Source organism: Nycticebus coucang, chromosome 2, assembly GCF_027406575.1.
Source record: "Nycticebus coucang isolate mNycCou1 chromosome 2, mNycCou1.pri, whole genome shotgun sequence".
NCBI classification, from domain to species: Eukaryota; Metazoa; Chordata; class Mammalia; order Primates; family Lorisidae; genus Nycticebus; species Nycticebus coucang.
Window position 1 is genome coordinate 175,219,092 of NC_069781.1, and position 14,262 is coordinate 175,233,353.

At 42.7% G+C, this 14,262-nt stretch overlaps 1 protein-coding gene across 1 annotated transcript; it reads left to right on the forward strand.

Annotated features, from left to right (window-relative positions):
• The first annotated feature begins 1,331 nt into the window (after positions 1 to 1,331).
• CLEC3A (C-type lectin domain family 3 member A) lies at positions 1,332 to 9,122 on the forward strand. The gene is made up of 3 exons (XM_053554296.1): positions 1,332 to 1,467; positions 6,594 to 6,677; positions 8,728 to 9,122. Exons 1-3 carry the CDS (start codon positions 1,353 to 1,355, stop codon positions 9,120 to 9,122), a joined length of 594 nt encoding a protein of 197 aa, XP_053410271.1. The 5' UTR covers positions 1,332 to 1,352.
• The last annotated feature ends 5,140 nt before the right edge of the window (positions 9,123 to 14,262 follow it).

Consider the following 14,262-nt stretch of genomic DNA (forward strand, 5'->3'; position numbering starts at 1 on the left):
GCCCCCAGCTGCACCTGACCATGCAGATAACCTTGTGGACCACACAGACGCCTCCCCCTGGGTCTAACTCCCTCCCTCTCAGTGATGCCTGGATGGAAGTCCATTGCTTTTATGTAAAAGCTTACTCAATCCCAAACACGTGTCCTTAAAACCAATGGTTAGGGAAGGAAGAATCACACTGAGTCTTTCCTTCTATTTCTCAATTATTTATATAATGAACCTACAAGTGTTATTCGATGGGTTTAAGGAAAAAATGGCAGGGATCTGAAAAATAACTATCATTGAGACATTACGTTCTTTCTTATGGAAATAATTCATCTTTTAAAATTTTCTTTTCTCAGGAGGCACCTGTGGCTCAGTGGGTAGGGCACCAGCCCCATGTACCCAGGGTGGCGGGTTGGAAACCCGCCCCAGCCAGCTAAAAAACACAGCAGTGGCAACTGCAACAAAAATAGCCAGGCGTTGTGGCAGGCGCCTGTAGTCCCAGCTACTCAGGAGGCTGAGGCAAGAGAATTGCTTAAGCCCAGGAGTTGGAGGTTGCTGTGAGCTGTGACGTCACAGCACTGTACCATGAGGGTGACAGAATGAGACTCTGTCTCAAAAAAAAAAGAAAAAAAAATTTTTTTTCTTTTCTAACAATGGAATTCTTGATGAGCCCACAAACCACTAATAGAGGGAGACCTTGTATTAATATTTTATCACAGACTATCCATTTCAGCCATCCCTGTAAGTCCCATGGAGCAAACCATTCCCACTTGAGCTGTGTAGATGACACTCTAAATGAATGATGATGCCCTGACATCACAGCCACACACACACACACACACACACACACACACACACACACAAACTTTCCTAGGGGTTTTACAGTCTTTTTTTTTTTCCTTACAACCAAATTGAATCCATTTTCTAGAACATTTAGTGAATTTTAGAGCTCTAAGCAAAAGAATTAAATATGGGGTCTTCCCAGAGACCCTGAGCTTCCCAGACTTCAAATGAAAGAGAGAGACAGGGACAGGGACAGAGAGACAGAGACAGAGAGAGAGAAAGAGGCAGGCAAAAGCCTTGGTTAACTCGGATACACTTGGAAAAGGCAGATCACTAGGAAATGCAGCAAAAATAAAATAAATAAAAAGCCTAACAGGAGGCCCTGAGAACAAGGAGCCGCCTTATGCGGGGGCCAGCAGAGGCTCTCCAGCACTTCGTCAGCAGGGCTCCAGCCAACCTGGGAAGCTCACTTTTATAAAGCTGGCCCCGAGCATTCCAGGGCAAGATGTGGCCCAGCAGTCTGCCTGCTCCTTAGCTGCTTCACAAGAGCTGACAAAGTGGCCCAGCTGGCTCACCCGAGAGCCATGGCAAAGCATGGACTTGTAATTTGCATCCTGGTGATGACCTTGCTCCTGGACCAGACCGCCAGCCTCCCGTCCAGATTAAAAGCTAGGAAGCACAGCAAACGCCGGGTGAAAGGTAACAGGGGTTCTCTACCTCACAAAATTCTAAACCTACCCAGAGTGGGGAGGTGCTGAACCGTGTTCACTCCCGAACTCCTCCATGGAATTGAGTGACCTTTTAATTCTCCAGGACAGCTTGCTATTTAAAAGATTTGTGTAGTTGGGACTTTTTTTTTTTTTTAAACAGAAAATACTTACTAATGTTAAAAATTTCTACATCGTGGGCGGCACCTGTGGCTCAAAGAGTAGAGCGCCGGCCCTATATGGCAGAGGTGGTGGGTTCAAACCCAGCCTGGCCAAAAACTGCAAAAAAAAAAAAAAAAATCTTGAAGTGTAAAAATTTCTACATCGTATATCTTTTATTAGGTGGGCTTAGGTATGTACAAGGTTCTTCAGAGGGGTCTCAGGGGGTTACATGAACATCTGGTATTCTGAATGGTATGGGGCAGGCAGAACATATTGATCAAGAGAGTACACTGTTTTATTTACCAATATTGAGTAACTCGATTCGAATGTATTTAAAAGATGACTATAATCCTATTAAATATTTAACAGAGGACAGAGTTATGGGTAATTGTGACTTCACTTTTTGTCATTGGTTATCTTGTAGGTATATTTGCATGTGTCTGGCAGTGCAAGGACAGTCTATAGTTAAACTTTTTCATGTACAGACAGAGAAATTGAGCCTGTCTTTAGCTTAAAAATATATCAGTATGCAAAGTTATGTAACGTTTGAAAGCATTTTGGGTGCAAAGTTGAATCTCTAACAAACCCAAATTTTGGGTGGCTTCCGTTGGGTTAACAGGTAAATAATAATTACAAAGAACAAAGGCAAAGGCAATTTCTTTGCCATAGACTGAAAACAAAGCAAAAATAGAAAAAAGCAGCAAAATTCAGGGTGTTTTATCTCATCCTTACTCATTTTCGTATCAGGAAATTTTGTATTAGGATATGAGGTCCCATCATGACACTATTTCCTTATATGCTTCACATCATTAATAAGAAGACACCCCAAAAAAAATAAATAAAAAAAATCTACAAGGTTAATATCTTCTTTTGACATGACAGACTGCTGATGGAAGCTTATCTTCTTTCATTTTAATGATTATAAGGTACCCTCTTCTCAGTGTATTTATTCATAAAATTTAGGTCTGGAGCAAAGTTTCTTAAGTAGAATCTTGTTTTCCTTATAAAAGATTATACCTCCATCTTTGAATGAAGGATTAAAATAGTTCTCCTGAGGGCGGCGCCTGTGGCTCAGTCGGTAAGGCGCCGGCCCCATATGCCGAGGGTGGCGGGTTCAAACCCGGCCCCGGCTGAACTGCAACCAAAAAAAATAGCCGGGCGTTGTGGCGGGCGCCTGTAGTCCCAGCTACTCGGGAGGCTGAGGCAAGAGAATCGCTTAAGCCCAGGAGTTGGAGGTTGCTGTGAGCTGTGTGAGGCCACGGCAGTCTACCAAGGGCCATAAAGTGAGACTCTGTCTCTACAAAAAAAAAAAAAAAAAATAGTTCTCCTGAGTACATGAAGTACATGGCTACAGGTATGGTCAGGGGAGGAGAGGACAGTGGGCAGTGTAGCATATTTTGGCTGCCAGCATTTCTTCACCACTGGAAGGGAGGGGAGAAGTGGTGACCACCCAAATACGGATGTGTGGAGGGCTCTGAATATGTGAATATGTGTGTGTGTGGTTGCGGGGGTGCCCTCTGAACTAATTACAGTTTAGATTATATCCTGGTTACCCAAGTACCTCTCTTCCTTTCCTCACTCCGCTTCCTTCCCATATACATGCATTTTTTAAAAACTGGGTATACATATCTTAAATATCAAAAGTTTCTGCTAACTTTTTTTTTTTTTGAGACAGAGTCTCACTCTCCCTTGGTAGAGTACCATGGTATCACAGCTCACAGCAACCTCAAACTCTTGGGCTTAAGCAATTCCTCAGCCTCCCAAGTAGCTGGGACTACAGGCACCTGCCACAACACCTGGCTATGTTTGTTGTTATTGTTGTAGTTGTCATTATTTGTCAGGCCAAGGCCGGGTCTGAACCCACCAGCCCCAGTGTATGTTTAAAGTTGTTGCTAACTTTTCATCGTTAGGTCCAAGAAAGTAAATTCTACAAGAGACAAAGCAATAAACTTGCCCAGAAGTTCTTTCCCCCACCCACCCACATGCTTTTAAAATATTTTAAGTACCTTGAAATAGATAATACCAAAGTTTATGAAATCAATAGCAAAAGGTGGCTGGGCACAGTGGTTCATGCCTATAATTTTAGCACTTTGGGAGGCAGAGGCAGGAGGATCACTTGAGGCCAGGAGATTAAGACCAGCCTGAGCAACATAGTGCGGCAAAAATTTTATTTACAAAAAAAGTAATAAATTAGCCGGGCATGGTGACATATGCCTATAGTCCCAGATACTTCGGAACTGAGGCAAGGGATTGCTTGAGCCCAAGAATTATAGGTCTCAGTGAGCTATGATGACAACACTGCACTCCAGCCTATCTTGGGGTTGGGAGGAAAGGTGAAAACCATCTTCTCTCTCCTGATCCTCATAATAGGATCATCCACTATTAACTGTTGGGTGATAATATTCCAAGAGTCTTTTAAATGCACAATTAAAATGGATATTTTTAACAAAATAAGTCTTGACTATGGAAAACGTTTGTCAGGCAAATGAATTTATTTCACCTATTAAATATTGGGTAGCTGTCAATATAAGGTATAATTCATTCCTATTAAAAGCTGCATATAGCCCACGGGTCACATGGGTCATGACTTAATCTATTCTTTCCTCGTGGATTTTGTATGGTTTCCAATATATCTTTTTTTGATTCAATATTTCCAAGGAATTGCTTTGTGCACATAAACTGATCCCCATGCTAGACTATTATGATGCATTTATAAAAGTAAAATGGGAGGTTAATCATACTTTCTCATTATCTCTTCAAATAGTCACATCAATCTCTGTTCTGATTTTTGATGTCTGACAGTGCCCATTCCCACACACCTGGACAACCAACATCATTGTCATTCCCTCTGGGAACTATTTCTGCACTCCTATCCTGAACTTACTTCTTAAGAACAGTAATGATAAAAGGAAATAAACCTTTCCTTGGGACTCAGAATGGCAATGGAATGATTTAGCTAGCTCTAAACACAAGATTTCCCTGGTACTTACTCCATAGGTCCGAACAAATTATGCGTTGCATTAATGAATAAAATATTTTTGCAGTGAAAGAGTCATGTAATGTATTCCCTTTGTTCACTGTAGACAAAATACATCCATGTTAGCTACAAAGGATGCAAGTCAAAGCCAAATCACCTGGATAATGACTTCTATAACAATCTCCCAGGAGCCTGATATTAATTCATGTGTTTTCATGTTAGATACAATGTTTATCATCTCCCAGTGGAGGCTACTTATTTAAATAAAATGAAACAGAAAGCTAAGAAGGCTGGGGGAGGACATTGGTGGAGCTGACAATTTATAACTTGGCAGCAGCCTTTGCAAGCCTGGCCTCCAACAGCTGATGGTCTCATACTCTGAATACACTCTTATATTTATTTTGGATCGAATAGTCCCAAGAGAAAATCTCTGGGTATTTCTGAGCTGAGCTTTGCGAATTGAGGCTCAGTATGAAGCGAAACAGAGGTGGGGGCTGCCCTTGGATACTCCAGAAGACATTTTCCTAACTCAAAGGTGGAGGAAGCACCTGGCTTGTGAAGCACATGTTTATAGGAACAGTGAGTTAGTACATTTGGATTTTAGACTGCCCTGGAAAATCCAGTACAGAACCCAGACTCTCTGTGTGGCACCACAAAGAGGCAGCTGAGGATGGTTCATATCAAGCTTTAAGTATCTTCTCTGCCTGGGGCGATGTGCTAGGGACCAAGGAGGTAGAGGTGATCGCTGTGCAGAGCAGACAGGAGGGATGGCAAGAGAACAGACTTGAAGTCAGGAAAGTCACATCCCAACTCTGCACCTTACCAGCTGGGTGACCTTCTGCAGGTTAATTCAGGCTTCTATGCCTCTATTTCCTCTTCTGGGAAAGGGACAGATTGACCATGTCTAACTCATGACGAAAAAAATGAAAGAATTAATCTCTGGCAGACAGGATACGGTGGCTTTTAATATTTTTTGTTTTATTATAATAACTACCTTTGAAGAACTCACAAGCTGTCAATTTCTAAGAGAGTTCCCATTGGTCCTAGAATTTAGATTTAGCCAAAGTTGCACATTTTCTGCCATTTACTATAGCTACGGTTGATAAAGGACAGTCATGAAGAGTCCTGAGCCTCATCCATGAACACTGGAAACTAAGTAAGTGGCTTTTCCCTAATATAGATGTGTTTTCACATGGACATAGGAGCCACCATATCTGAGGCATCAGCTGTGTGGAGGATAACTCGGCACAGGGGACCGGGGGACATGAATAAGTCTGACTTCTGCCACTTATCCCTGTAGTCACTTTCTTCATTGGGCTCATCATCATTCTTCAATGGAAATCTCACTTTTCTCCCTCCATAGCTATTTTTGAAGAGCAAATGAAAATGTCGTAAACATGTTTTGTATGGCATAAAGTGTGCAGTCAGTCATTAGCATGGGAAGCATCAGAAGCACCATAGATAATGAGCCTGCTGAAACAAAGTGAGTAAAATACATTTAATCAAATACAGGAAAGGTCTCTGGAGAAAAGTAATCAAATTTCAAAGAAAGGTCCGCAAAAGGGATAATACTTTGGAGGATAATCAGAAAAGTCTTCTCAGAAGAGGAGCTATTTAACCTTGGTAAGAATAAGGCAGGGGCCAGGTCTACAGTGATCCAGGCAGAAAGAACTCCAGAAAGGGGAGTCAGAGCTCCCTCAGATGCATCTGAAAGTCAATAAACAGGAAACCATGTGGTGGGACTGGAGAGGTGGGCAGGAGGTGTGTCCATCTCACAGAAGGAACTTTCAGTCTTATCACCCCCACTAAGTGCTTCTGAGTCTTCTTGCCCACATTATCTTCCCACACTGTTTCATGTACAGTGGGCTCGGTTTCTTCGAAACCACTATGGCCTTGGATTCTACATTCCAAAGCTTCATTTGATTCTAACCATATGCTTTTCATTCTTCCTACCCCATCTACCCTCAAACTCCCTCCAGAAAAGGATGGTGATCTGAAGACTCAAGTTGAAAAGCTCTGGAAAGAAGTCAATGCCTTGAAGGAGATACAAGCCCTACAGACAGGTGAGACTTTGCTCCATCGGGGCCTGTCCCAAGAGGGACGAGAAAGATCAAAGGCGATCATCTGTGGGTGAGACCTCGCTTCACCCACGCCTGTCCCAACAGGGATGGGAAGATCAAGGGCGATCATCAGTGGTTTAAAATCATACCCAGACCACTTACTGAGTTCTCGGTGATATCTTTTTAAAAGAAAAGTTGACAAACCAGAGCTACGTCCCAGTGAAAGGACCCAAAAGCTGGGAGATGATGGCTTTGAGAAATCAGCTGGACTTGGCTACCCCGTTCTCCTCTATATGAGTGGTATAGAAATAGGAATTCAGGAATATATTTTATAATAGAAGTCAGTCCATAATTATTCTCTACAGGATAATGAAACAGAGAAAGGCAAGTACTAAGTGACTGAAATGATCAGCGTTGATCCGATGCTAAGTAGGTGCCCATTAACTCACCTGGGCCACATTTAGCATCAGATGCACCTGGGAAGACACTGGTGAGAGCCATGGTTTGTCAATAGTGCAGCTTCTAGTGCTCCTTTTCCATGAGAATGGTGCTCCCAACAGTCTAGGCAGCTGAGGATACCACTCCAGGACGTGAGCAAATGAGAGAGAGCTCCTCTGGACAGGTGCAGGAACAGCCCTGGTTTACAAGCTCATACCCTCAGAAGCCAACATGCTTTGTAGCAGCTCCAAAATCAGAGTGCTAAGGTTCCCCTCAAGAGACCTGCCCGATTATACGTTACCACCTTCAAGGAAGACTGAAGTTAAGGCTTTCCTTCAAAACATATTTATAACTCCCAGGCCAGATGTATTTACTGACCTGAGGTCATTAGCAATGTTGCCTGGTAACAAGAGTAACATACTCTCTTTATGAGGTTTCTAGAACAGAATTAGTAAATTAAAGGAAGGTCAAATGCTCTTGTAGAAGAGTTTTGTTAACATTTTACCCAAAGTCAGGCACTATAAATTCTTGAGCTAGTCTCTGTTGCCTGAGCTCGAGTACAGAGGGATCACCATAGTTCACAGCAACCTCACATTCCAGGACTCAAGAGATCCTCCTGCCTCAGCCTCCCAAGTAGCTGGGACTACACAGGCGTGCACCACTGCACCCAGCTAACTTTTCTATTTTTAGTAGAGATGGGATCTTGCTTGTGGTCAGGTTGGTCTTGAATTCCTGATCTCAAGTGATCGTCAAGTGATCATCCCCCCTTGGGTTCCCAGACAGCTAAGATTACAGGTGTGAGCCACTTCACACAGCCTATGAATTTCTTATATGGATACATTAATTCTATAATTTATGGTTATCCTTTGACAAGTTAAGCTACGACCAGCATCCTCATTTTATAGATGGAAAAAGCAAGGCACAAAGAAATGAAATACACAGCCAGTTAAGGTCAGAGGTGAGACTTCAACCCAGGCACTGTGGTCCTGGAGCCTGAGTTGCCAATGCCTGTGCTGTAATGCTGTTTCTATGTCTGCTTTCTCCTGAATAACCTGAACAATATTACCAGGGTTCTGTTAGCTGCTTAAGAAAACTACTTCCTTTCCACACTTAGGGTCAGGCTTTTGTTTTTGTTTTTATTTTTTTAAATAATTATAAAATACAACCCAGGTCCAGAAATGTAACACATAATTTAACTACATAAACCAGCAAGCATTTATTTGTACTTCAAAGCTGCACAAGGCTGAAAGTCATGTTCTGAGGGTGGGGCAGACCTGGGTTTATGTAGTTGAGGTCTTAACATGCTGGATAAATCACATTTACATGCCAAGTGGTGACAAGTAACTTCTAAGCCTTAATAGCCTGATGTGTGAAAATGAGGATAATAAAATACCACTTCATGGGCTGTCAGCACTAGTGACATATGAGTTCATTTACGTACGATACTTAGCATAGTGTCTGGCACACACAAAAATCTTCAATAAACACTAACTCATTATCATCATGATCATACATCATTCATTCCACAAATATTTATTGCTATCTGCTGGATCTAGCATTAGTGACAATACACTCAAAAAATAATCTTAATATGTCAAATTTTACCTCTTCCCAGTCTGTCTCCGAGGAACAAAAGTTCACAAGAAATGTTACCTTGCTTCAGAAGGCCTAAAGCATTTCCATGAAGCCAATGAAGACTGCATTTCCAAGGGAGGGACCCTGGTCATCCCTAGGAACTCCGATGAAATCAACGCCCTCCGAGACTATGGTAAAAGTAGCCTACCGGGGGTCAATGACTTTTGGCTGGGCATCAATGACATGGTCACGGAAGGCAAGTTTGTTGATGTCAATGGCCTGGCTATCTCCTTCCTCAACTGGGACCGTGCACAGCCCAATGGTGGCAAGCGGGAAAACTGTGTCTTATTCTCCCAGTCCACTCAGGGCAAGTGGAGTGACGAGGTCTGTCGCAGCAGCAAGAGGTACATATGTGAGTTCACCATCCCTTCATAGGCCCCTCCTCGAATGCCTCTTCGAAGCAGTATGGGCCACAATCAATACATTCACGGTCCTCAAGAGTAACTCAGAGATCCATGTCCATAGCAGTACAATAGAGCCAGCCAATTTTGATAACACACATTTCCTGGTGAATTTTGCCCTCTAGGAACATAGGGGATTAGAAAGTATGGTTGGCCAAAGTCAACCAAATACAATTACTGCAGCCACACTGTTTTTTTAAAGTTCCTCCCCCAGCCATGTCTCTTGGTATCAATCCAGCCATGTGCACTCTGTTAAAGTGACTTCTTTGAAGGGAGCTATCAAAGCCTTCTCTCTTTCCTGCACCCTCTTACTTGGACAAACACAGCCTATTAAAAGAAACACAATTGCCCTGCATTGCTTCAGTCTAGAAAAGCAAGCTTAGGCTCCCTGGAAGATGTTGACTTGAATGTTTAGTGCATATCTGGCCAATGACAATTCCCTAGGTCACAGATTCTTAGGTGCTGTATCACCCCCCAATTTTTCACCCCCTCATGGTCATTCCATCCGGGCCATAATGCATTGTTCACCCTTTACCTTTCTACAAGTTACTTCCTCTCCTTATCAGAACACAAACGTCTGATGAGATTCTCATTGAACTCTTTTTTTCTTGAGTTCCCCCCGTATAACTCTTTTTTGGAAGTCTCAAGATTCCAAAGGAAATAACAAGGCACCGTATTTATCGATTTCTATTCCCAGCATTACACGACAACGTGTAACTGAAATGCGTAACTCTAAGAAGATCAACAGCAGAAGATTGTATGGGAAAAGAAAATAGAAAAGATAATCCACATTTCTTTTGCTTTGGCACTTGTACTCCCTTTCGCTATGACATTGAGGTTGGACTTTATATCTGTTAGTTCCCTTTTCTGACATTCTTTATATACTTAATACATAATGATGGTTGAAAAATATATAAGTCTGTTAGGGGCAACCTACCTTTGGAAGTGGAAAATTTTATTTAAGTAACTCTTTTGGAGTCACATATATATTATTCTTCCTTCTGCCAAATGCTATCCCCATTAAATTGTTAACTAGATTGTATGGAAAACCTCATTGCTTAACATTAAATTACAACAAAGTCTAGGTTTGGGAGAAGTGGGCTAAAGCAAAAAAAAAAAAAAATCTAAATATATTCTGTTCTTCAAACAAATGTATTTCTTTTCCTTTAAATGCCGACTGTGTTTTGTGAACAATACCTGGCTCTGCAAACTTTACATGTGCTTCAAATTAAGTTTTAGTTCTTTTCATTGCAGAATAATAAAGCCTGAATTCCGATCAACCTGGATGTGCTTGGATGTTGATTATTGTCATTCAAACTGCTTTGGGAGAGTCTGGAGGGAAACAAACCTTGAATTTAATCAAACTGGTGATTCAGAGGTATTTAGAGAACAATTTTAGCTAGATACAAAGAGACATGGTTGGGGGAGGAACTTTAAAAAAAAAAACAGTGTGGTGGGCGGTGCCTGTGGCTCAGTGAGTAGGGCGCCGGCCCCATATGCTGAGGGTGGTGGGTTCAAACCCGGCCCGGCCGAACTGCAACCAAAAAATAGCCGGGCATTGTGGCGGGCGCCTGTAGTCCCAGCTGCTCGGGAGGCTGAGGCAAGAGAATCGTAAGCCCAAGAGTTAGAGGTTGCTGTGAGCCATGTGATGCCATGGCACTCTACCCGAGGGCGGTACAGTGAGACTCTGTCTCTACAAAAAAAAAAAAAAAAACAGTGTGGCTACAGTAATTGTATTTGGTTGACCTTGGCCAACTCCCTCCTTTAACATAACTGGAGTCTTAAAGATAACAACAGGAGGCTGGGTGTGGTGGCTCATGCCTATAATTGTAGCACTTTGGGAGGCTGAGACAGGTGGATTGCCTGAGCTTAGGTGTTCCAGACCAGCCTGAGTGAGAAGGAGACCCCATCTCTAGTAAAAATAGAAAAACTAGCCGGATGTTGTGGCAGATACCTGTAATCTCAGCTACTCAGGAGCCTGAGGCAGGAGGATGGCTTTAGCCCAGGAGTTTGAGGTTGCTGTGAGCTATGAGGCCATGGCACTCTACCCAGGGTGACTGAGTGAAACTCTGTCTCAAAAAAAAAGAAGTAAGATAATAATGAAACAGTAGACATTAATGAGTAGTGATCTCATCATGTTTTAGGTAGTATGCTAAATTTTATATAATTCTCATTCATTAGTTTCAGAGCAACCCCAAGAATTATGCTCTGGAATTATTTCACATTATAGAAGAAAAGAAATGAAAGAGAGAAGTGTAATGAATTGCCCTAAATCACAGTCATGGGATTATGGGAAGAAATGGGATTATGTCCGGAACTTAACAAGCTGACTGAGATGTTACATCCTTAGCAAGTGTGGAGGAGCTATGACAAAGTGACGCTTATTCAGACAGGTGGTAGGGTTGTATTCTAATCCATTTTCTCAATTTCTGCTTCTGAGGCCAACAGCTGACCATGAGAAGGCATTTAGTCTGAGGCCTCTGCGTGGAGGAAGGTGCCTGCTCTTCCCCCCCTTTTGCAAGGGCTGAATAAAGCCAACCACACTTCACACAAGGGTGTTGAGTTGGCATCTTCTGGGCACCTCTTGTAGCTCAGTGGGTAGGGCGCTGGCCACATACACCCAGGCTGGTGGGGTCGACCCTGGGGTGGGCCAACTAAACAACAATGACAACTGCACCAAAAAAAATAACTGGGCATTGTGGAGGATGCCTAAACAAGCTACCTGGGAGGCTGAGGCAAGAGAATCGCTTAAGCCCAAGAGTTGGAGGTTGCTATGAGCTGTGACGTCACAGCACTCAACCCGGGCAACAGCTTGAGACCCTGTCTCAAAAAAAAAAAGAGTTGGCCTCTCCAGAAGATGGTTTAGACAGAATCATCCTTCCCAAAGCACCCCAAAAAAGAGCAAGAGAAGAAAGAATTCAAAGGTGAAGGTTAGTGTGAGGAAATCAGAACTAGTTAGCAAGACAAGAGGAGATTATTGGAAACTGCTAGACTGGGAGGAATGGATTAAGAGGGGAACTGGCTTGCCCTGGGTTAAACTCATGACCTTGACCTTATTACCTAACCAACAAATCAGCCAAAAGCTACATCCATGAGATTCACTAACCTGGACATCTATTGACCACTATCTAGGAAACAACTGGTCTTCAGTCAGGAAGGAAAAATAGGTTTTAACTGGGCCTGATGTCGTGGCTGATGCCTGTAATCCTATCACTCTGGAAGGCTAAGGTGGGTGTATCTCTTGAGCTCAGGAGTTTGAGACCAACCGGGTAAGAGCAAGACAAGACCCCCACCTCTACTAAAAAGAGAAAGAAACAAAAAACAAAAAAACTAGCCAGCATTGTGGTGGATTTCTGTAGTACCAGATACTCGGGAGGCTGAGGCAAGAGAATCACTTGAGCCCAGGAGTTAGAGGTTGCCGTGAGCTGTGATGCCTTAATACTCTACCCAGGGCAACAAAGTGAGACTGTCTCAAAAAAAAAAAAAAAAAAAGGTTTTAACTTTCACGCTAATTCTTACATCTTCAAGGATCCATCTTGAAGTCTGGTGGCAGGAGTGCCATGGCAATTAGCAAAGTAGGAGGATGTCAGCATTTGCGTCACGAAAGTGTCCTCCTTAAGGCAAATGGCCACCTTCTCAAAATGTCATTTAAATTCAAAACCCAGTCCAGGCCCTGCAAGCCTTACCAGGAAGCTGATTCCAACCCCTCACAGAAGTGCTTCTCAAATTTTTACCTGCTTACTAATCACCCGAAGACCTTGATAAGCGTCAGATCCCACAGGGCTGGGAGGACTCTAAAGAGCTTCCGGGAGTTAGATGATATCTCAAAGTAGTTTTGATTTGCATTTCTCTGATGAAAAATAAATAAATAAAAATAAATAAATAAAGAGCTTCCCGGGGATGCCAAATCTGGACCACAGACTGCAGTTTGAGCAGCAAAGTCCCTGGTTGCAGCTCTTCTGTTTCTTTTCAGCATGAACATCAAGGGTAGGATCATAGCGTTCATCTGAGTAAAGAAGTACACAGAGAGAAATTTTTCTACCCACCAAAGATCCTCCCATCCACACCATTAAGTGAAGTAACAAGTAAACAATCAATAACTGAAAGGTAACATCAGAAATGGAGACTCAAGTCCAATAGTGATTTGAAGGAGAACTGACTTATTGTAAGGCTACATGGCTCCTTCCTCTTCCCTAGCATTGCTGAACAGCATTTCTTATCTAAAAGTAAAGATAGAAAACCTGCCCTGATCTCAGAAAAGCAAGAACTTTCATAGCATCATCCCAAAAGGCACATCCAACAAATGAAACACACCACAATTCAGCCTTTGGAGTACACAGTAAAGAATGCCATGTTTTTTAGCTAGGTAAGTATCTTATTTAATCTGATGCAAGAAATCCAAAGGAAGGCTCAGCACCCGTAGCATAGTCGTTATGGCACCAGCCACATACACCATGAGAGTCGGGTTTGAACCCAGCCTAGACCAGCTAAATAATAATGACAACAACAACAAAAAACAGCTGGGTGTTGTGGTGGGTGCCTGTAGTCCCAGCTACCTGGGAGGCTGAGGCAAGAGAATCACTTAAGCCCAAGAGTTTGAGGTTGCTGTGAGCTGTGACTGCACAGCACTCTACCCAGGGCAACATAGTGAGCCTCTGTCTCAAAAAAAAAAAGAATCCAAAGGATGGTTACTATGTGGAAAGCACTGTGCTAGGAAACATGGATAGAGAAGTTAAGTTCTAGCACAGAGGAGGGCCAGACTACCTACTAGGGTCTGTGAAGATGTGAATGACTCCACTTACATACAGCAGGTAACTGACATAAACTGACACCCACAAAATGGAGAGTCTAAATACATTTCTGCAAAAGAAATACACTGATGGTCAAAACTGTGTGCACGTGTGAGCGACCACAGCTGACACTCCTGTTCCTGATTTGGTTGAGGCATCCTTAGCTCAAGCTCAGCCAACTGGATTCTCTTTCAGTGACTATCATCTGGACACCTGGAGGCAATGGAACACATTCTGCCCACGTGCTAACTAGAGACAAAGAAAATTTAGGGCTTCTGACAGAATTACATCTAAACATAAATGTTCAGTAGTTATTTAAATGAA